Here is a 21,116-nt window from a genome sequence, read left to right on the forward strand (position 1 = left end):
CGCCCCACTCTGCCCGCATGGGAGCCTTGGGGGAGGGGGTGAAGAGGCGCACACGGATGGTGAGCGGCTGGCAGGCCGGTGGGTGGAGTCATGGGAAGGGGCAAAGAGATGCATGTGTGTGAGTGGCCAGGCAGGTGGAAGGGGGTCTGGGGGAGGGGGCAAAGAGGCATGAGCAGTGGGTGGGGGGCCTGGGGGCAGGGGGATCAAAGAGGTGTCAGTGGCTGGGGGGGTGTATCTCGGGGAGCCGGCCAAGCATGGGCGGGACTTCCAGGGGAGGAGGCTGAGTGAGGCTGGGCCTGCGGGCAGGACCACAATCCAAGTGTGCGCAGCTTCCCCAATGGGAGAATTACACCTCGCCCGTTTTGACCAGATATTAAGAGAGACAAGGTGGATGAGGTAACTTGTCTCTCTTACCACAGAAGTTGGTCCCATAAAAGATTACCTCACCCACCTTGTCTCTGTAATATCATGGGACCAACATGGCTACAATTACACTGCATATGGATATGAATGTGCATTTTTAGTGGTGTGTGTATGAATGAGTGGGTGTTAGAGCATAAATGAGCTCTTATAAAGCCTACAGAGTGGCGGCACATAACCAGGCTGAGAGTAGCTATGAGTCAAATAACGATTTACTCTGTAAAGTCCCACAGGTGTTCATGTTTGAGTTAAAAGAAGCTACATATCTAACCTTGAGAAACGTTGTTTCCACCTAAGTTTTTGGTTACCCAGATATAACAAATTGGGGTTAGCCTCAAAATTTTTATTATAAATGTTATTGAAATGTATTCTATGACCATTCCTTTGGAGGAGGGGAGCAAAAACTTTGGTATAAAATAAAGACGGGCAAAGCTGTTCCTTTGGGTTTCTAGTTTTATGTCTTAGTGAATTAAAATGGGAGTTGCTTTCTCCACTATCTGTTCTTCTTTGAAGAACTGTATAAATATTGAATTGGCTTTTATAATGTCCTTTCATTTGAGGACTATAGGCCCCAGCAGCACTTTTTTAGGTTATTGGCTAAGGATTGTTTATTGGATATAAATTTATGAGTTTGGGGATTTTAATCTAATCTTTTTAATTTAGATATTTGTAATGTTTCTATAATACATCTGTATAGCTTTATTTTAGTCTGAGGTGTTGGCTTAGTTAATGATCTATATATATAAATAAAATATAAAACTCAAACTTTGTCTAGTCAATGTTCTATCATTGAACCAGACATGTGGAGTCTTCAAATCTCCTGACAATCTGTCATTGTTACTCTGTGTGTGTGTGTGTGTGTATGTGTGTGAGAGAGAGATGAAATTTCAGTCTGCATGCAGAACTATGATTGTATCAGAACTGCTCAGGTACCCTGATATATTGGATTGGGAGAGCGGAATGCAGGATGTTTTTCACTGAGGGCTGCTGCCTTCAGAATTCTTTTCCCCTGAATACTGCTCTTCTGCCCTCTGGCACTGGTATGGTCTGTGGTCTGAAGATGATAGGGAAAGGAGCTATCTGATGCCACGTACTGGTGAGGTGGAGGAAGAGAAAATGAATCCAACCTTATTTGTATGGTTGATACCCACCATGCCAGTGTGAACATTTTGGTCATTTTAGTTAAAATTCCCTTAAGTTTTGGATGTGAGGGATAATGAAATGTTAGGTCCTTATATCTGGTGGAAAGGACTTTGCCTAAAGAATATGCTATCTTCCCCCAGTCAGCTCCTTGCTGAGCTGCAGAGTGCAATGACGGAACAGAATGAATTCCAGTGAGGAGCTCCCTTTTACCCAGCACCCACAGAACTGAAATTGCTATAGCTGGGTTAGATGGTGGTACCTTAGGCATGAGTGTAGCTTCCCATGGTTCTGGTTTCCAGCGCATACAGAGAAGACATAGATGCATCTCAGGGCAAAACGGAGGACAAAGTTGGTTGCTTGTTCCCAATTCCAGATCTGTGTTTCCTTTATGCACTGTTCATGCAGAAATAACTGTGAGCCAGAAGAGCATGCTAGGTCCTAATGTGCAAATGAAATGTACCATGTGTCTTATTTTGGGGTAGAATTCCTATTGGGTGCCTTGAAGTCCTGCCACAAGAAGTAACTTGACCTGGATTCTCTCAGCACTGTGAACACACTGGAAAGTCTACGTGGTTGTGGAGGTGATGAGGTGACCTATTTGCAGCCCCTTCAGCACTAATTTCCTGTCTTATCTTTGAACATCTTAGATGAATTGATATTTGGCTTTGTTTTTGAGGTAATACGTGATAGTGCACCTACTGTGTTGAGCTGCTAATAGAAATGTGGGGGAGGAGAGTTCCTGCACTCCATTAGCTAGTGTCATCTTTGTGGTTTTGAAAGGCTTGTGTCTGACACCACATGCAGTATGGTGATCATAGGAACAAACCCTCTGTTGTTTGCAGTTAGGACAGGGGAGGTGATGAGGAGGCGGTACAGGCTGATTGTAGCCTGCAGACTCTAGGTGCAGGTGCTAGCTCTCCCCAGAGCAGAGGCACACTGACTGAAAGGGAAGAAACACACAAATCAAGATGTGAAAATAACCAATGAGTTGCTTGATCAATATGGTTCTTTATTAAAAAAAAGTCCCATTGAACCAATGGTTAAATTGGGGAGTAGCAGTTTTATAGTATCAATACCACCTTTTAGATTTCAAGAAGATTTGAGCTTGTCATGGTCTTGGTTAGCGTATGCATCTAGATACCTGAATTGCCTTTTTAAGACAGTAGGTGGAATCTCAGTACTATGATCACATAAATGTATAACTGTACAACCCAGCTCACTATCTGTCATGGTGGTTGCGTCTGCATCATCTGAAAGGATTCAATTTTAAGGTTGTGTTTATATCCAGGTAGTTATGCTGTTTTTCACTCACAACATTTGATCTTGTTTAAAATATACTCTCCTCCTTTCCAGGATAAAAACATTGGAGGGTACATTGTCTTCATGGCAGCGTAAGCAAAATAAACTCCATTATTCAGGATTGAGAAGTTCCAGACTCAGACTCCGACTCCATCATCTCATATGGGCACACATACAACAGTCTAGGACAAATCTGTGTAGCTTTTAACTGTCTATTAGTCACTTTATAATTACTAGAGCTGACTGGAGGAGGACAAGGCAACTTTTGAGTTTCAAAATTTGTGTTCCACTGAGGCCTATACCTGGGTCTTCCACCTCCCTGGCCAGTACTCTAATCACTCAGCTCAGCTATTCAACTAGAGTGTCTCTCTTCCTGCCCTTTCCCTCAAAAAACCTTCCTGATGAACATTTCATGGAAACCAATATGTCTTCATGGAACAGTTTGGCTTTGATAAAACAGGACATTTTGCCAAAATTTCATTTTGACAACAAAGGTTCCAACCAGCTCTAACGATTACACTTTTTGGAGCAAAGTAATTTGAAAGTGACTGGATTTAAATACTTAAAGTTAGGCTTTGAAGCTAACTCTAGTTTTATGATAAATAGGTGCCATTTTACATCTCTGGTGTGGCACACTATCCAGAAGTACTGGAACCTTAATATTTTTTCTGAATGGAAAGATTCTGCAGAGCAGAAAAATCATGGAATACATGAACACACTGGAGAATATATTGTCTGGAGCAATCCCATAATGGCAAGGAGAAAGACTAGACTATCTTATATTGTAGGTCGTTTCCTGTCTAATATACCCTTGCCTTGCAAAACTGTCATGAAAACATACATCTTGGGCACAAAATGCACTCATCCCACTCTTTACTATGACTGAATAATTACAAGTACTGATGAATCTAAAAAGATTTTATTTGCCTTAAAACAAACAAGAATTCATTATTTCAAGGGAGTGGGGGAATAAAATTTTGTGTTCATTTCTTTTGTTGAGGATTAGAACTGGTTGATTGAATATTTTATTTTTTGTAGCTCCATATAAAATAAGCTGGGCATGTTTAAATTTCACATGCTACTCCTGACATCTTCCTGCTTCACTCAAAAATCCAACAGCTATATGGGAAAGTGGATGGCTCAGGAGAGCAGTAATAGGATACAAAGCAAAGTATATCACGAAGTTGCCAGCTTGAATCTAGTCTGGGTCTCTAGCAGCTTAAAGGTTTTTAACCTTCTGATGTCTGTAGAATGGCTTGTGTGGAGAGAGTGAGACTTTTCAGTTGGGTTTCTATTGGATGTGTATCCACATGATTACATCATAGTCACAGTTGATTATCTCGGTGAGCACCCTCAGCAGAGGCCCAGGATTTAATGGGCCCTAGACAGTAAGTCCCTTTGTCAACATTAGAAGTAGCCCCTTTAGGGCAATACTGAGGGTATGTCTACATCTACAATTTTGCAGCGCTGGTTGTTACAGCTGTATTAGTACAGCTGTATAGGGCCAGCGCTGCAGAGTGGCCACACTTACAGCAACCAGCGCTGCAAGTGGTGTTAGATGTGGCCACACTGCAGCGCTGTTGGGCGGCTTCAAGGGGGGTTCGGGGAACGCGAGAGCAAACCGGGAAAGGAGACCAGCTTCGCCGCGGTTTGCTCTCGCGTTCCCCGAACCACCCAGCAAACCGTAGGGAAGGAGACCTGCTTGCTCGGGGGTTCGGGGAACGCGAGAGCAAACCGGGAAAGGAGACCAGCTTCGCCGCGGTTTGCTCTCGCGTTCCCGGAACCACCCAGCAAACCGTAGGGAAGGAGACCTGCTTGCTCGGGGGTTCGGGGAACGCGAGAGCAAACCAAGGAAGGAGACCAGCTTCGCCGTGGTTTGCTCTCGCGTTCCCCGAACCACCCTGCAAACCGCAGGGAAGGAGACCTGCTTGCTCGGGTTCGGGGAACGCGAGAGCAAACCGGGGAAGGAGACCAGCTTGATTACCAGAGGCTTCCTCAGGTATGCTGGGATACCTGCTTATTCCACGGAGGTCAAGAAAAGCGCTGGTAAGTGTCTATACTTGATTACCAGCGCTGGATCACCAGCGCTGGATCCTCTACACCCGAGACAAAACGGGAGTACAGCCAGCGCTGCAAACAGGGAGTTGCAGCGCTGGTGGTGCCCTGCAGATGTGTACACCTCCTAAGTTGCAGCGCTGTAACCCCCTCACCAGCGCTGCAACTTTGTGATGTAGACAAGCCCTGAGGCACAATGAAGGGTGGATAGGAAGAGCAACGCGGGAGAATCTTGGACTGCTGCTTAAGTCTTTGCACTTTTGGCAGAGGAGGTCTGTTTCAAGGGCTGTCAATCTGGTAGCTTTCACCATCATTAAAGTCATTTACAATTAGTTTGCTGTTGCAAACTACCTTGGTGAGTAGAGGATTTTATTTCTCAGGGCTTGGCTACACTGGAGAGTTGCAGCGCTGGTGGTGGCTTTACAGCGCTGCAACTCACTCACTGTCCACACTTACAAGGCACATACAGCGCTGTATCTCCCTGGCTACAGCACTGGCTGTACTCCATCTCTGCCTGGGGAATAACGACTGCAGCGCTGGTGATGCAGCGCTGCTCCAGCGCTGCTCCGCCAGTGTGGCCACCAAAAGCGCTGTTACTGGCCTCCAGAGGTATTTGGATGTATCCCAGAATGCCTGTTCAGCCACTCTGCTCATCAGTTCGAACTCTACTGCCCTGGCCTCAGGTGACCCACCCTTTAAATGCCCCGGGAATTTTAAAAATCCGCTTCCTGTTTGCTCAGCCAGGTGTGGAGCGCAATCAGTGAATCTTTCCAGGTGACCATGCCTCCACGCGCCAAACGAGCCCCAGCATGGAGCAATGGCGAGTTGCTGGACCTCATCAGTGTTTGGGGGGAGGAAACTGTGCAGTCCCAGCTGCGCTCCAGCCGTAGGAATTACGATACCTATGGGCAGATATCAAGGGCCATGCTGGAAAGGGGCCATGACCGGGACACGGTGCAGTGCAGGGTTAAAGTGAAGGAGCTGCGGAGTGCCTATTTCAAAGCCCGTGAGGGAAACCGCCGCTCCAGCGCTGCTCCCACGACCTGCCAGTTTTACAAAGAGCTGGATGCGATACTTGGGGGTGACCCCACCGCCAATCTGAGGACTACGATGGACACTTCAGAGCGGGGGGGGGGGGAAGAGGAGGGGGGGAGGAGGAGGAAAGTGAGAGTGAGGGTACTGGGGTAAGGAGAGACACCCCAGAGTCCTAGGAGGCATGCATCCAGGAACTCTTCTCAACCCAGGAGGAAGGTAGCCAGTCACAGCAGCTGGTACTTGGTGAAGGACAAGCAGAGGAGCGGGTTCCTGGTAAGTGGCTTTTATTTTCAGGATGGAAATGTTTCAGGAGAGGAGGGAGGGTTAGGGCTGCATGCATGCATGTATGCCTAGATGTGGAATAGCCCACTGATGTGGTCTATCACATCGCGGTAATCGGCCTCGGTAATCTCTTCAAAACTTTCAGCCAGAGCGTGGGCAATGCGCATGCGCAAGTTTACAGGGAGAGCCACTGTGGTCCTTGTCCCAGTTAGGCTAACGCATCTGCACCACTGTGCCGCGAGGGGTGGGAGGACCATTGCTGCACACAGGCAAGCTGCATAGGGGCCAGGGCGGAATCCGCATTGCTGTAGAAGACCCGCAGCAGCAAGATATCTTCCAGGATCAGCTCCTGTGGAAAATGTTGGGAGAGTGTTCAGTGTAGGTGCCCCCTGCAGCTGTTTGCTTTCCCCAATGCACAGAAACCCCAGTACAGCCCTGAAGCAATCAGTCCCCCTTACTCACCATTTCGGGGCTCCTGTGGGTTATGTGCGCTCTCTTTGGTATGGGAAAATTATGCTAAACTCCTTAACTGTGTGGGAATAACTATCTGAGATATAAACAATGCTGCCTCTGTTAAGTGTTGCCTTTTTTGCCTTTCCACAAGCAACCTTGAGTTCTCGGCTGCCCGTGTTATCAACAGCTCAAAGACTCCAAAACCTCCAGAAGCAGCCACGAAAAAGCAAAGACGACCTGCTGCAAGCAGTTATGGATCGCTCTGCCAGAGAGAATCAAAAACTGCAGGACTGGAGGGAAACGGAAAGCAGGATCCGCCAGAAAAATGCAGCAGCCAGGAAGAAAAGCACAAAGCAGCTGATAAGCATCCTAGCACGCCAAGCGGACTCTATCCAGGCGCTCGTAGCCATGCAAGCAGAGCACTACCATGCCGGCTCCCCCTCCCCTCCCAAAGCTCTTTCCCTTGTGCCCCAGTGTCACCTCAACCCCCCTTCCCCAGCATCCAGGTTCTTACCACCACCAGCTGCCTCCAACACCTGTACGTTTACCAACCAGCCCTGAGAACTACGACCCTTACCCTCTGCACTCAACCCCCATCACCATGCAGTATAGGCATCCTGAAGTGCAGCAGTCATTGCACAGCACTCCAGACAGGACATATTCAAACCTGTGACTGTACAGTTCCCCACCGCATCGCCCTGCCTTTTAGGTTCCCAAAATGTTGTGTGTCTGTCAATAAAGCAGCAAAGAATCCTGTGGCACCTTATCGAATAGCGGACGTTTTGGAGCATGAGCTTTTGTGGGTGAATACCCACTTTGTCAGAGGCATGTAGTGGAAATTTCCAAGGGCAGGTATATATATGCAAGCAAGCTAGAGATAACGAGGTTAGTTCAATCAGGGAGGATGAGGCCCTGTTCTAGCAGTTGAGGTGTGCAAACCAAGGGGGGAGAAATTGGTTTTGTAGTTGGCAAGCCATTCACAGTCTTTGTTTAATCCTGAGCTGATGGTGTCAAATTTGCAGATGAACTGGAGCTCAGCAGTTTCTCTTTGAAGTCTGGTCCTGAAGTTTTTTTGCTGCAGGATGGCCACCTTAAGGTCTGCTATAGTGTGGCCAGGGAGGTTGAAGTGTTGTCCTACAGGTTTTTGTATATTGCCATTCCTAATATCTGATTTGTGTCCGTTTATCCTTTTCCGTAGTGACTGTCCAGTTTGGCTGATGTACATAGCAGAGGGGCATTGCTGGCATATGATGGCGTATATTACATTGGTGGACGTGCAGGTGAATGAACCGGTGATGGTGTGGCTGATCTGGTTAGGTCCTGTGATGGTGTCGTTGGTGTAGATATGTGGGCAGAGTTGGCATCGAGGTTTGTTGCATGGATTGGTTCCTGAGGTAGAGATACTATGGTGCGGTGGGCAGTTACTGGTGAGAATGTGTTTCAGGTTGGCAGGTTGTCTGTGGGCGAGGACTGGCCTGCCACCCAAGCCTCTGAAAGTGTGAGATCGTTGTCCAGGATGGGTTGTAGATCCCTGATGATGTGTTGGAGGGGTTTTAGCTGGGGACTGCATGTGATGGCCAGTGGAGTCCTGTTGGTGTCTTTCTTGGGTTTGTCCTGCAGTAGGAGGCTTCTGGGTACACGTCTGGCTCTGTTGATCTGTTTCCGTATTTCCTCATGTGGGTATTGTAGTTTTGAGAATGCTTGGTGGAGATTTTGTAGGTGTTGGTCTCTGTCTGAGGGGTTAGAGCAGATGCGGCTGTACCTCAGTGCTTGGCTGTAGATAATGGATCGTGTGATGTGCCTGGGATGGAAGCTGGAGGCATGAAGGTAGGCATAACGGTCGGTAGGTTTTCGGTATAGGGTGGTGTTAATGTGACCATCACTTACTTGCACCGTGGTGTCTAGGAAGTGGACCTCCCGTGTAGATTGGTCCAGGCTGAGGTTGATGGTGGGGTGGAAGCTGTTGAAATCGTGGTGGAATTTTTCCAGAGTCTCCTTCCCATGGGTCCAGATGATGAAGATGTCATCAATGTAGCATATGTTGATGTCATCAACATACCCTTAGAGCCCCGACCAAGGTTATTCTATCTACTACACAAGATCCACAAACCCGGAAATCCTGGACACCCCATCATCTCAGGCATTGGCACTCTCACTGAAGAACTGTCTGGATATGTGGACTCTCTACTCAGACCCTATGCCACCAGCACTTTCAGCTATCTCCGTGACACCACTGATTTCCTGAGGAAACTACAATGCATTGGTGACCTTCCAGAAAACACCATCCTAGCCGCCATGGATGTAGAGGCTCTCTACACAAACATCCCACACACAGATGGAATACAAGCTGTCAGGAACAGTATCCCTGATGATGCCACAGCACAACTAGCTGCTGAACTCTGTACCTTTATCCTCACACACAACTATTTCAAATTTGAAGACAATATATATCTCCAGATCAGTGGCACTACTATGGGCACCTGCATGGCCCCACAATATGTCAATATTTTTATGGCCGACCTGGAACAACGCTTCCTCAGCTCTCGTCCACTCACGCCCCTTCTCTACCTACGCTACATTGATGACATCATCATCATCTGGACCCATGGGAAGGAGACTCTGGAAAAATTCCACCACGATTTTAACAGCTTCCACCCCACCATCAACCTGATTGAACTAACCTCGTTATCTCTAGCTTGCTTGCATATATATACCTGCCCCTGGAAATTTCCACTACATGCATCTGATGAAGTGGGTATTCACCCACGAAAGCTCATGCTCCAAAACGTCTGTTAGTCTATAAGGTGCCACAGCATTCTTTGCTGCTTTTTCAGATCCAGATTAACACGGTTACCCCTCTGATCCTCTGTCAATAAAGTTATTTTCTTTTCAATAAATGAATTCTTGGCTTTGAAAACAGTCTTTATTATTGCAGAAAGTAAAGATACCTTAGCCCAGGAAAGAAACAGGCACTGCAAATCAGCTTAGGAAAAACAGATTCCTACTAACATTGTAACCACTGCACTTCACTCCCGTGCAAGGCACCAAACATTACTGTTCGTTTTCAGCCTCAAATTCCTCCCTTAAGGCATCCCTAATCCTTGCAGCCCCGTGCTGGGCCTCTCTAGTAGCCCTGCTCTTTGACTGTGCAAATTCAGCCTCCAGGCATTGAACCTCGGAGGTCTATGCCTGGCTGAATGTTTCACCCTTCCCTTCACAAATATTACGGAGGGTACAGCACGCGGATATAAACGCAGGGATGTTGCTTTCCCCCAAGTCTAGCTTCCCATACATAGATCGCCAGTGCCACTTTAAATGGCCAAAAGCACACTCCACAGTCATTCAGCACCGACTCAGCCTGCAGTTGAACTGGTCCTTGCTCCTGTCAAGTTTCCCTGTATACGGTTTCATGAGCCAAGGCATTAACGGGTAAGCGAGGTCTCCAAGGATCACAATGGGAATTTCGACGTCCCTTACTGTGATCTTCTGGTCTGGGAAAAAAGTCCCTGCCTGCAGCTTCCTGAACAGGCCAGTGTTCCGAAAGATATGTGCATCATGCACCTTTCCAGGCCAGCCTGTGTTAATGTCAATGAAATGCCCACGGTGATCCACAAGCGCCTGGAGAACCATAGAGAAATAACCCTTCCGATTAACGTACTCGGATGCTAGGTGGGGTTGTGCCAGATTAGGAATCTGCGTCCCATCTATCGCCTCTCCACAGTTAGGGAAACCCATTTGTGCAAAGCCATCCAGAATGTCCTGCACGTTCCCCAGAGTCACGGTTCTTCTTAGCAGGATGCAATTAATGGCCCTGCAAACTTGCATCAAAACGATTCCAACGGTCGACTTTCCCACTCCAAACTGGTTTGCGACCGATCGGTAGCTGTCTGGAGTTGCCAGCTTCCAGATTGCAATAGCCACCCGCTTCTCCACCAGCAGCGCAGCTCTCCATCTCGTGTCCTTGCGTCGCAGGGTGGGGGTGAGCTCAGCACACAGTCCCATGAAAGTGGCTTTTCTCATCTGAAAGTTCTGCAGCCACTGCTTTTCATCCCAGACTTCCATGACGATGTGATCCCACCACTCAATGCTTGTTTCCCGAGCCCAAAAGCAGCGTTCCACAGTGCTGAGCATTTCCATGAATGCCCGAAGCAATTTCGTGTCGTACGCATCAGGTGACTCGCTATCATCGTCGGACTCCTCATCACTTTGGATCTTAAGGAATAGCTCAACTGCCAAACGTGATGTGCTGGTGAGACTCGTCAGCATACTCCTCAGCAGTTCGGGCTCCATTTCCCACAGAAATCGCGCTGCACAGAAACTGTTGAGAAAGTCAAGATGGCGCCAAACGTGGAAGGAGGGGGGAGGGATAGCTAAGTGGTTTGAGCATTGGCCTGCTAAACCCAGGGTTGTGAGTTCAGTCGTTGAGAGGGCCACTTAGGGATCTGGGGCAAAAATTGGTCCTGCTAGTGAAGGCAGGGGGCTGGACTCGATGACCTTTCGAGGTCCCTTCCAGTTCTAGGAGATTGGTATATCTCCAATTATTACCTATTACCTAAAAACGGGGATTGCTGGGATGTGAAGCGATGCATCACGGGGCGTTGGGACAGGAAGCAAAATGACCCGCCCCCTTCCCACAACCCACGGCGCCAAAATGGGACAAGGTGCTCTGTGGGATAGCTGCCCATAGTGCACCACTCCCAACACCTCTGCAAATGTGGCCACACTGCAGCGCTGGTGTGTAGGGCCAGTGCTTTCCCTACACCGCTGTACAAAGACAGCTGTAACTCCCAGCACTGCAAACCTGCAAGTGTAGCCAAGCCCTCATACTCTGAATGAGTATGGGAGGCTGACCTACCCTCTGCTAATACAGTCTATGGTCTTGATTGCCTTTATGAATTACTGAAACTGTGCCAGGGCTTCACTGATACCCCCCACACACATACACATTCACCACCACCTTTTAAAAAGCTATTGAAAGAGCATCTCTTTTTTTATGCTCTGTAACTAAAATTAATCAAATATTTTGTAAAATGTTACCTGGGCCATCAGACAGTTTAAACTGCACTGAGCCAATTCTTAGTGAAGATGATGAGATTGGAATTACTCTACTACTTAGCGTCTACAGTAAAACAAAAACCAAAAAAACCCTCTGACACACAAAGACCATGGGGGCCCTTGCCAAGCAGTGCATCATTACTGAGTTGGAACCATTAGAATTAGTTAGGGATATGCGAGGTGGTTTGGGTAATGTAGGAACTACCCCAAACCTTTGCATCATGGAAACTTCTCTGGGGTTTGGATACATGGTTGTCATTTTCACACCTCTCTGTTCACCCTGGTTCTAATCAAGAGCAGAATAGCTGAAATATACTGAAAGAGGAGCAGTTCTTGCCATGTTTCTAGCTCAGCTGGAAATTATTAGTTCTAGCAAACTTGTGAAAGCCAAGATTCCCAGCCTGGTTTTGTTCTTGTATATGGCTTATTGAGCCTGGTAGGGGGAGGGAAGTCCCCACTTCTGGATACTTTTCCATACCAAACCTCAGAACTTCTTGAGATGTGCTCATCCTTGCGTCTAGACGAGGGTGTTGCTAATCAGAAGAGATGAGTGAACTCAGAGTTCAAGATTTCACACATTTCTCTAACTAGGTTTTAGATTCAGAAAACTTTTTCTATATCATTTAAACCCTTGTCTTTTTTCTGTAGTAGGCGATAGAATCTTTTAAAAAAGACATTTATATTTTCCTAGCTAGAAGGGAAGTATATGTTCTGTATTAGGGATCAGAGGCCTAGTATTAGGCTGATATAAATGGGTGCCCTATATTTGGTACATACAATTTTTAGGGCTGTTGATTAATCGCAGTTAACTCTCATGATTAACTCAAAAAAATTAATCACAATTAAAAAAATTAATTCTGATTAATCGCAGTTTTAATTGCACTGTTAAACAATAGAATACCAATTGAAATTTATTAAATATTTTGAATGTTTTTCTACATTTTCATATATATTGTATTCTATATTGTAAGTGAAGTCAAAGTACATATTATTTTTATTACAGATATTTGCACTGAGAAATAATAAACCAAGGAAATAGTATTTTTCAATTCACTGCATAAAAGTACTGTAGTGCAATCTCTTTGTCGTGAAAATACAACTTACAAATGTAGATTTTTTTGGTTACATAACTGCACTCAAAAACAAAACAATGTAGGCTCTGAAGATTTACAAGTCCACTTAGTCCTACTTCTTGTTCAGTCAATCGCTAAGACAAACAAGTTTGTTTAGATTTGCAGGAGATAATGCTGCCCTCTTTTTATTTACAATGTCACCAGAAAGTGAGAGCAGGCATTTGCATGGCACTTTTGTAGCTGGCATTGCAAAGTATTTACGGGCCAGATACACTAAACAATAGTATGTCCCTTCATGCTTCAGCCACCATTCCAGAGGACATGCTTCTATGCTGATAATGATCATTAAATTTAATTAATGCATTATTTTTTTGTGACTGAACTCATTGGGGGAGAATTGTATGTCCCCTACTCTGTTTTACCCGCATTCTGCTATACATTTCTTGTTATAGCAGTCTCGGATGATGACACAGCACATCTAGTTCATTTTAAGAACACTTTCACTGAAGTTTTCACAAAACACAAAGAAAGAATCAATATGAGATTTCTAACCAACACAAGGTTTAAGAATCTGAAGTGCTGTCCAAAATCTGAGAGGGACAAGGTGTGGAGCATGCTTTCAGAAGTCTTAAAAGAGCAACACTCTGATGCAGAAACTACAGAATCCGAACCACCAAAAAAAATCAACCTTCTGCTTGTGGCATCTAACTCAGATGATGAAAATGAACATGTGTCAGTCTGCACTACTTTAGATTGTTATTGATCAGAACCCATCATGAGCATGGACGCATGTCCTCTGGAATGATGGTTGAAATATGAAGGGACATATGAATCTTTAGCGCACCTGGCACGTAAATATCTTGCGACACTGGCTATAACAGTATCATGCCAACACCTGTTCTCACTTTCAGGTGACATTGTAAGTAAGAAGTGGGCAGCATTCTCTCCTGCAAATATAAACAAACTTGTCTTAGCGATTGGCTGAACAAGAAGTAGGACTGAGTGGACTTGCAGGCTCTAAAATTTTACATTGTTTATTTTTTAATGCAGTTATCTTTTGTACATAATTCTACATTTGTAGGTTCAACTTTTATGATAAAGAGATTCACTTGTATTAGGTGAATTTAAAAATACTATTTCTTTTGTTTTTTTACAGTGCAAATACTTGTAATCAAAAATAAATATAAAGTGAGCACTATACACTTTGTATTCTGTGTTGTAATTGAAATCAGTATATTTGAAAATACTTAAATAAATTGCATTCTATTATTGTTTAAAAGTGCGATTAATCATGCAATTAATAGCAATTAATTTTTTTAATCGCTTGACAGCCCTAATAATTTTTAGTTCTCTTTCTTCCTCCCTCACTCCCTGAAGCCCCCAGAATATGAAAACAATAGCACTTAAGTCAAAATTTCATACTCAGGATGTTCAAGTTCAGAAGTCTGCCTTCTGTGCTAAATGATAATGAATGGGATGGAGTAAACTAGGATTATTTTATTTCTAAAGACATTTTGCTGGGGGTTCACAGCTCCTTTTCAACAAGCTATACAAGTAATTTGATAAAAATGGCTGGTACCAAGCCATGCTGAAAAGGAAGAGAAGCTATAGAGAATATGGCTGAATACTTGAGAATTTCTTAAATGTCATTAAAACCACTGCAAATTAGAGTGATGATTATTTTGCTCCGTCCTAGGGAGGTGTGATTTTCTGCATGCATGTGTGAGTGTTAATGGTCTTCTGTCTCTTTAAGAAGATTTCTGCACTGTGGTGTCTGTTCAAGTGAGGGTAAGTGGCAGTGTGCTTTAACCAGTGAGCATGTAACTAGTGTGGGGAGGCTTGTACTTTCCTGGCAGCTCATAAGAGGCAGAAGAGGCTTCTAATGCTCTTTTTTTGCTGTGAGAGGAAAGGGGTCTGCTGATAATTGTCTGAGATTTCAATCTGATGGTATTCCAGAAAGTGATGAGGATCAGGAGTTGGCTGATTGGGCGTGGAAGAAGCAGCCTTATTGTGGCTCTCCTGTGGGCAGCATTCGGAATAAAAGCTGCAGGTAAGTAGAGCCCTGCAAATCGGAGGTTATCCATGGACCATGTTTGCAGATCGCGGCTTGGATGCGGATACAAATTTTGTATCCACTAGGGCTCTACAGGTAAGACCAAGCCAGGCAAGATGTAGCATGTTGCCATCATTTTTCAAGACCAATCTAGAAGTTAGTTTTCTATACTGAAGAGAGAAGCTGTCTGGGGAATGGAAAAGGAGGGGTGTATCTCAATACCCTTCCTAGACAGACTCTGAATCATGTCTGTCTCCTCATGTCTTCTCCGTTGGTAAATTTAGCTCACTGGCACAGTGACTGAGAGTGTGTGTCCACGGCAAGTGAAAGATGTGATTGTAGCTCTATACCTGTGCTAGCTTTAATCTAGCTAGTACGGGTAACAATAGCAGGGTAGGCATGGGGGGCACAGGCTTAAGCACTAGCCAGCAAGGAGAGTATAAGCCCTCCAGGGACCCTGGGTTGCTAGCCTCTGCTGAAGCTGTGTCCCCATATCTACACTGCTATTGTTACCACTGCTGGTTAGATTAAAGTTAAGGTGGGTTTGCCTATCCATTCTACAGTCACACCTTTCACTTGCAGTGTGGACATAACCTGAGAGATAAGCTGAACTCTGACCTCAGAAGGAGGAATATCTAGAGCTGGCTAGAAAAAGGTTTAATTTTCCCGTGAAACATTGTGATTGTTCTTTTGAAAAAAAAAACAAAAGTTTTCAGTCAAACTACTGAAAATTGAAAATGTTGGGCTTTTAGGTTTTCTAATGAAAGTAAACTTTTTTTGAGGAAAGCTGACATTTATCAAACCCAATTTTCAGTTGACGCTGTCCTTGACAGAAAATATTTGGCCAACCTGCATGCCCTAGACCTTGTAGAAAATAGGTGGGGGATATTGTGATATCCCTCCTCACACAGTTCCGCAGAAGGGCTGCCAAGAAACACTGAGGTTATGGGAAAAGCCAAGTTATTAATTGTTTGTATTACAACAGCACCTGGAGCCATTAACCAAGGTCAGGGCCTCCTTGTGCTAAGGGCTGTACATGCAGAGTATGAGACAATCCCTGCCCCAAGAGTTTACAAGTGACCTGAAAGATACTAGGCAGGTTAATGCTCATACAATAGCCTCTCCAGTTAATGGGTCTGCTCTCTTACTCCCCAGGATGTGACGTGCTTGAAATCATTTACCCATCAGCCATCCTTATCCTTAAAGAAGGAGATCCCCTGACCTTGAATTGCACAGTGTGGCATGAACAGAAACAGTCTTCAGATCTGAAGGCCTACTGGTGTAAACTGGTGGAAAATCAGAGCAGCTGTGCTAGAGTTGGCAAAGAGCTGGAACGCTTGCTATCAACAAAGAGCTTAAATCCCCAAGCAAGGGTCAGCTTGTCTCTGCTCCTACAGATTCATAATGTCAGCCATTCAGACAGCGGTAGTTACCAGTGCAGAGCCAGTGCAAATAATCAGACTGCTATCGGTCACTACATCCGAGTGAAAGTAACAGGTAAGCAGTGGTAGCTTTAAGGTTTGTTTGGGCAGGGAGGTGCTAGAGGTGAGAGGGCCAAATGCAACACATTCTTGTCCTTTACATTTGTCTTGGTATGATTAAAAAAAAATGTCAATGAATTGCATCATCTCATCCTGATGCAATGATATCACACACTAATGTCACCTCATGATATAGCAGTGCCATATTGTGACACTTGGAATCAGTTGAAGGCTTTTTAATTCTCTCTCCAGTTTGGCTCACTGGATGTGCGACAGGAATGTGATAATTGAGGCATTCTTAAATTTCAGATTGGCTGGGGTAGGAGCTGTCTCCAGCATGCTTTGCATTTTGGGTACCAAACCAGTTCTTGTAGGTAATTATAGGGGGAGAACAAGGGCATGATGAGAAGAGTGTTAGAGTGAGGTGCTGCCAGTCTTTAACTCAGAGGCAAAGTTCACTCCCACACTGGCTTGCCTAGTACTTGCTCCTATTTTTAACCACAGAACCTGATAAATTAACATGTGGCAAAGAAATGCTTTAAATTGATGACTGGGTGTATGTGAGCGTGGAATCATTAGCGTTGTGGGTGAGGATCGCCCATTGGTGCCTTGAGGTGAATGTAGATTTTGTGAGGGTCGGTGCTTACAGAGATGGGGCTCACAAGGTCAGGGCCAGCACTGCTGAGCTACTTCTCACAGAGCTGAAATACTTTTCCGTTTCACTTGTATAAGCAAAAATTGTTGCATAGAGAAAGAACAGGAAGGGCTGAGAAACACCAGGGTCCCTGCCACCTCCCCCCTGAATCCTCTTGGTTGATCATGCAATCTGTTCTCATCTGAGCTACCAAATGACCCCTGCTCAGTGCTCCAAAGGAAAGGATCATCCCTTCCCCTGAACCTTCCAAAGTCCCTGCCAGTATCTCCTAGGGGTAAAGTCACTCTTAACACACAACTGGGTGATCAATACATCCCTGTGCTGGATACAGAGTGCTCCTGAGCCAGACAGAGGAGAGTGGCTGAAAACCCAGCTGTCGAGCAAGTGCTGTTTGGGAAATTCTCCAGAAGTTCAGGGCAGGTTTGCCCAGCTAATAAGCCGGCAGGGAAGTCAGAGAAAGGTGAGCATGCAGAAGCACAGGCCTGGAGGAATCATTCATATCATGGGCAGTAGCCAGTGGGATACACCCTTGAGTACAGGCAATACCGTGTGTGGACTCCTATGCTGCAGCTTGAGGGAGGAGGGCCAGACAGATGTGGAGCATGTGTGTGTTTGACATTGTGCCCATGCTTGGGCACTTGCTGTGCATTTTGGCAGTGCCAAAGCTTTTGCCCCTGTGAATCTAAGCAGTTACCTAGTCCAGACATTCTCTGTTCCACCGCCTTGTCTACAAATATAAAATAACATGCTACTCTGCCTCTAAATGACTCTCTCTTTCCACTTGAGCATTACTCTCCTTCTGTGTTCCAGACTCTGATTCCAGCTCCCCAGACCTGCCATCATCAGTTGGCCCCACTTCTTTTCACTTACACAAAGAAATGATTTGCCTTGCAACCACACTATTATTTTACGCTTGCTTTTGCTCTCCCCATCACCTAACCCCCACCTGTACACATCATGAGTGAGCTGTGGACCACAGTTGCTAAAAGCGGTGACCAAACCAGAACTCGATCACACTGGAGTCACCTCACCAGTTCTTATGCATCATCTTCACAATGCAGTGCAGCATTGTAACGCCCCAGCGTGGTGTTACGTTGGAGCCTGCCAGAGTCCCATCTGTGCTACTCTGGCTGGGAGGAGCAAGTTCATGTTCTTTCCAAGCTGTTCACCCAGCCTAATTGTTAACAATGCATCAAAATTATATTCCCATTCAGCGTGTTTCCCCTTGCTGCCTGGAGCTTTCTCTAAAATGTTTCAACTCACTTTTCATTTTTTTTTCTTTAGCTGCCTTCTCTGTGGCTTAAGAAAGCTGCTGTGGTTTGAGTTTACAGTGAGAGAGTTCCGCCAAATGTTTTTACTTACCTGCACTTTGTTCATGCTTGTAGCAGAAGAATTAAACCTTGTGAGTTCTTTGAACACCACAAGGAGTCCAGAGGCTATCTCCCAAGGCAGCAAAGCTCCAAGGATGGATTCCTGGCTGGAAAAGACATGGGCACTGATCGTGATACTCTGGCTGCCCCTTTCTTAAAAGGTAGGAAAAGATGTATACATTCTCTCTGGAGAGAGATCCTGTGATCTGCCATCCTCTAAGATCATAGTAGAGCCACACAGATTTTCAGCATGACCCTGTTTTCCTTTTTCTTAAGAAAACTGCTGTTTTGTAGAATGCTTCATCTCCCATCACTGCCATACGATAGAGGTTAATGGACTAGAGCCCCGTCCAGGAAGGCAGAGTGAACCCCCCTAGTAGTAATGCTGTGCTTTCATGGGGTTCACACAAGGTGCCACTGCTCCAAGCTTGGTCTTCTGCAGGCAGTAAGAGTGACATCTGTGGTTTTCTGACTTCTTGTATGAAGCAGGCCATGTGGCTTCAGAGCTGATTTGACTTATCGGCACTAAGTGCTGCCTGTTATATGTGGTCATGAGCCCCTGGAGATTCGCAGGCAGCCCTGATATATGGTAATGTGACCTGAGCCATTGTGCAAACAAATATTGAGAGTGAACCCATTTAGTTGATTTGAAAATGAGATGGCCGTCTTAGGGCCATGATGATCCTTCAGCATGAACTCTGGGATGGCTTTTGGGGACTGATGCTGGTCTGTATTTGGACAAGCTTATGCTTCGTTAATGTGGACATAGCACTTGACTCATTAATGGACAGCTAGTTGTTTTTATTTCTTAGGGCATATGTGATGAAGATATGGTTTCTGGTCCTTGGGCAGATTCCTCTAAACAGCAGAGTAAAAGTTAATAGACTAAACTTCTATAAAGTTGTAATAACAAATTCATTGTATTGCACAGGACTGCATTTCAGTGTTTCATGGAACACTGTTCCCGAAGAAGGATTTTCAGTGACTTAATGTCTGAGCACCTGGACGCCAGCTCTGCAGGATTATTTATTGTTTCCTACACTACTGGTTAATGCATCAACAGCCCCCCGTCAGACAAAGGGACTCTCACACTCGTCAGCATTGGAAGTAAAATTCTGTAGTCTCTGATGTCAGTTTTGTGTGTTTTGTCTCCACTATAACTGAGGATGGATTTCTCAGTGTAGAGCTTTTAAAGATCAGGAAGAGATTTCTTTCCATGTCTTCTTTCTGGACCTATCCAGAGAGATCTTCTAGCACTCATTGCCTCAACCTGCTACACTCCCTCTTTAAAGAAAGATTCCACAGTGCTGCTCTCCTGTGGCCATTCTGTCATCTGCATTATCTTCTACCATGTTCTGTTCTACCACCTGCTCTCTCTGGGTTGCTTTAAGAGTGCTAGAAGCTCTTATCTAATCCCCAGCAGTGGGAGGTAGAATTCTGTAAACAGGGTTTTGCAGCTTTTATAGCTTTAGGATGGATTCCAATTGGATTTATACTGCAGGTCAGTTTGGAGAATTGGAAAGAGAGGCCCTCTAGGGATTAGCTCCTAGATATTTGTTTGTTAGTCTAGGCCCAAAATTGTCTGTATGTGTATAGGGAGAGAGAACAATATAAGTCTTTTTACATTTCAGTTACAACTTCTTTGGGGAGCAATTGAACATCCCCCATGTGTACATTGTGGGCTTCTCAGAGCAGGGGTCACACCTCCTTCTCTGTTTGGAAAACTAGCACACTGTGAGTATTACCGGAAATAGCTAAGTAATAACTGTAACCCTAAGCACAGCATCAGTGGGATAGTGCATGAGAACTTGAAAATGAAAATGACTAAAGATTTAAAGACTAAAGGTTAAACAGAATGTTCTATAAGGAGAGACCATAAATGTGCAAATTATTTTTTAAATTTCTTCAGTTTTAATAATTGTAGGATTTTTAAATGCAGTATTTTATCCTGACTGTATGCTTTTAAAAACAGATGGCTTTTTTGCAGACATAATTCTATAAATCTGCTTTTGGGGGAATAGAGAGCTCCTTTTAGACACATTTGCTATCAAATCTACGTGGAAAACCGTGATGTTTATATCTGTTGGCACACTCGTGAGCATGATGCCTCTTGATATCTTTGTTTCAAAGTCCATGAGTAGCTGCCCTGATGCTGGTGTTTGATAAGCATTTCTGACCTATGCCATGTTGTAATAGTTGTGCGTGCTGCATGGAATGTAAAGGCAGAGAATTATCCTATAAATGAATAAAATACATAAGTCATATGATGTCTATCTCCCTATTTATCACTGAGAATTATCCTAGTTATTTATCAACTCTGAAGGGCTGTGCTTCTTTTTACGTATACTCTGTGATTCCTTTTGTCACAAGGAACCAATGTTAACCTGACATTAAATGCTCCATCTGAGTTGTTGAAATAATAAAGTGTTTGTTTATGGCTGATAGAAGCTGGTGCTCAGAGGGCATCCTCTCTTTGCAGAGGCAGCATACAGCATGTGTGTTTCATCAGGCATGTTGGGTAGGAAGAACACTCTGTGATGCTGTGGTTTGGGTTCCACTAAAATGACTCGAGCTCCGCTGAGGTGTTTTTAGGACTGTTATTCGGCAGACAGCACTCTGTACAGTTACACACAGGAACACGATTCTATTTCTGTAGCATGGTGTAGCTATACTTCCATCTAGTGGTGAATATATAAGTAGCAATTAAATAAAGAGACTAAGGAGAACTCTCATATTTTAAAC

The 21,116-nt window shown here is 44.9% G+C and overlaps 1 protein-coding gene across 1 annotated transcript; it reads left to right on the top strand.

Annotated features, from left to right (window-relative positions):
- Positions 1 to 14,651: 14,651 nt before the first annotated feature.
- On the top strand, positions 14,652 to 20,617 carry LOC127055297 (CD160 antigen-like). Its single transcript, XM_050962130.1, has 4 exons — positions 14,652 to 14,865; positions 16,024 to 16,365; positions 18,390 to 18,535; positions 19,306 to 20,617. The coding sequence occupies exons 1-3, from the start codon at positions 14,760 to 14,762 to the stop codon at positions 18,530 to 18,532; spliced, it is 591 nt and encodes a 196-aa protein (XP_050818087.1). The 5' UTR covers positions 14,652 to 14,759; the 3' UTR covers positions 18,533 to 18,535; positions 19,306 to 20,617.
- The last annotated feature ends 499 nt before the right edge of the window (positions 20,618 to 21,116 follow it).

This window comes from Gopherus flavomarginatus, chromosome 1 (genome assembly GCF_025201925.1).
Source record: "Gopherus flavomarginatus isolate rGopFla2 chromosome 1, rGopFla2.mat.asm, whole genome shotgun sequence".
Taxonomy (NCBI): domain Eukaryota; kingdom Metazoa; phylum Chordata; order Testudines; family Testudinidae; genus Gopherus; species Gopherus flavomarginatus.

Excerpts from the sequence above, each read along its gene's own strand:
- LOC127055297 (XM_050962130.1), top strand. The coding sequence starts at position 14,760 with ATGGTATTCCAGAAAGTGATGAGGATCAGGAGTTGGCTGATTGGGCGT. Across the intron at positions 14,866-16,023 it reads ATTCGGAATAAAAGCTGCAG|GATGTGACGTGCTTGAAATC; the intron begins GTAAGTAGAGCC and ends CTTACTCCCCAG. Across the intron at positions 16,366-18,389 it reads CATCCGAGTGAAAGTAACAG|CAGAAGAATTAAACCTTGTG; the intron begins GTAAGCAGTGGT and ends TCATGCTTGTAG.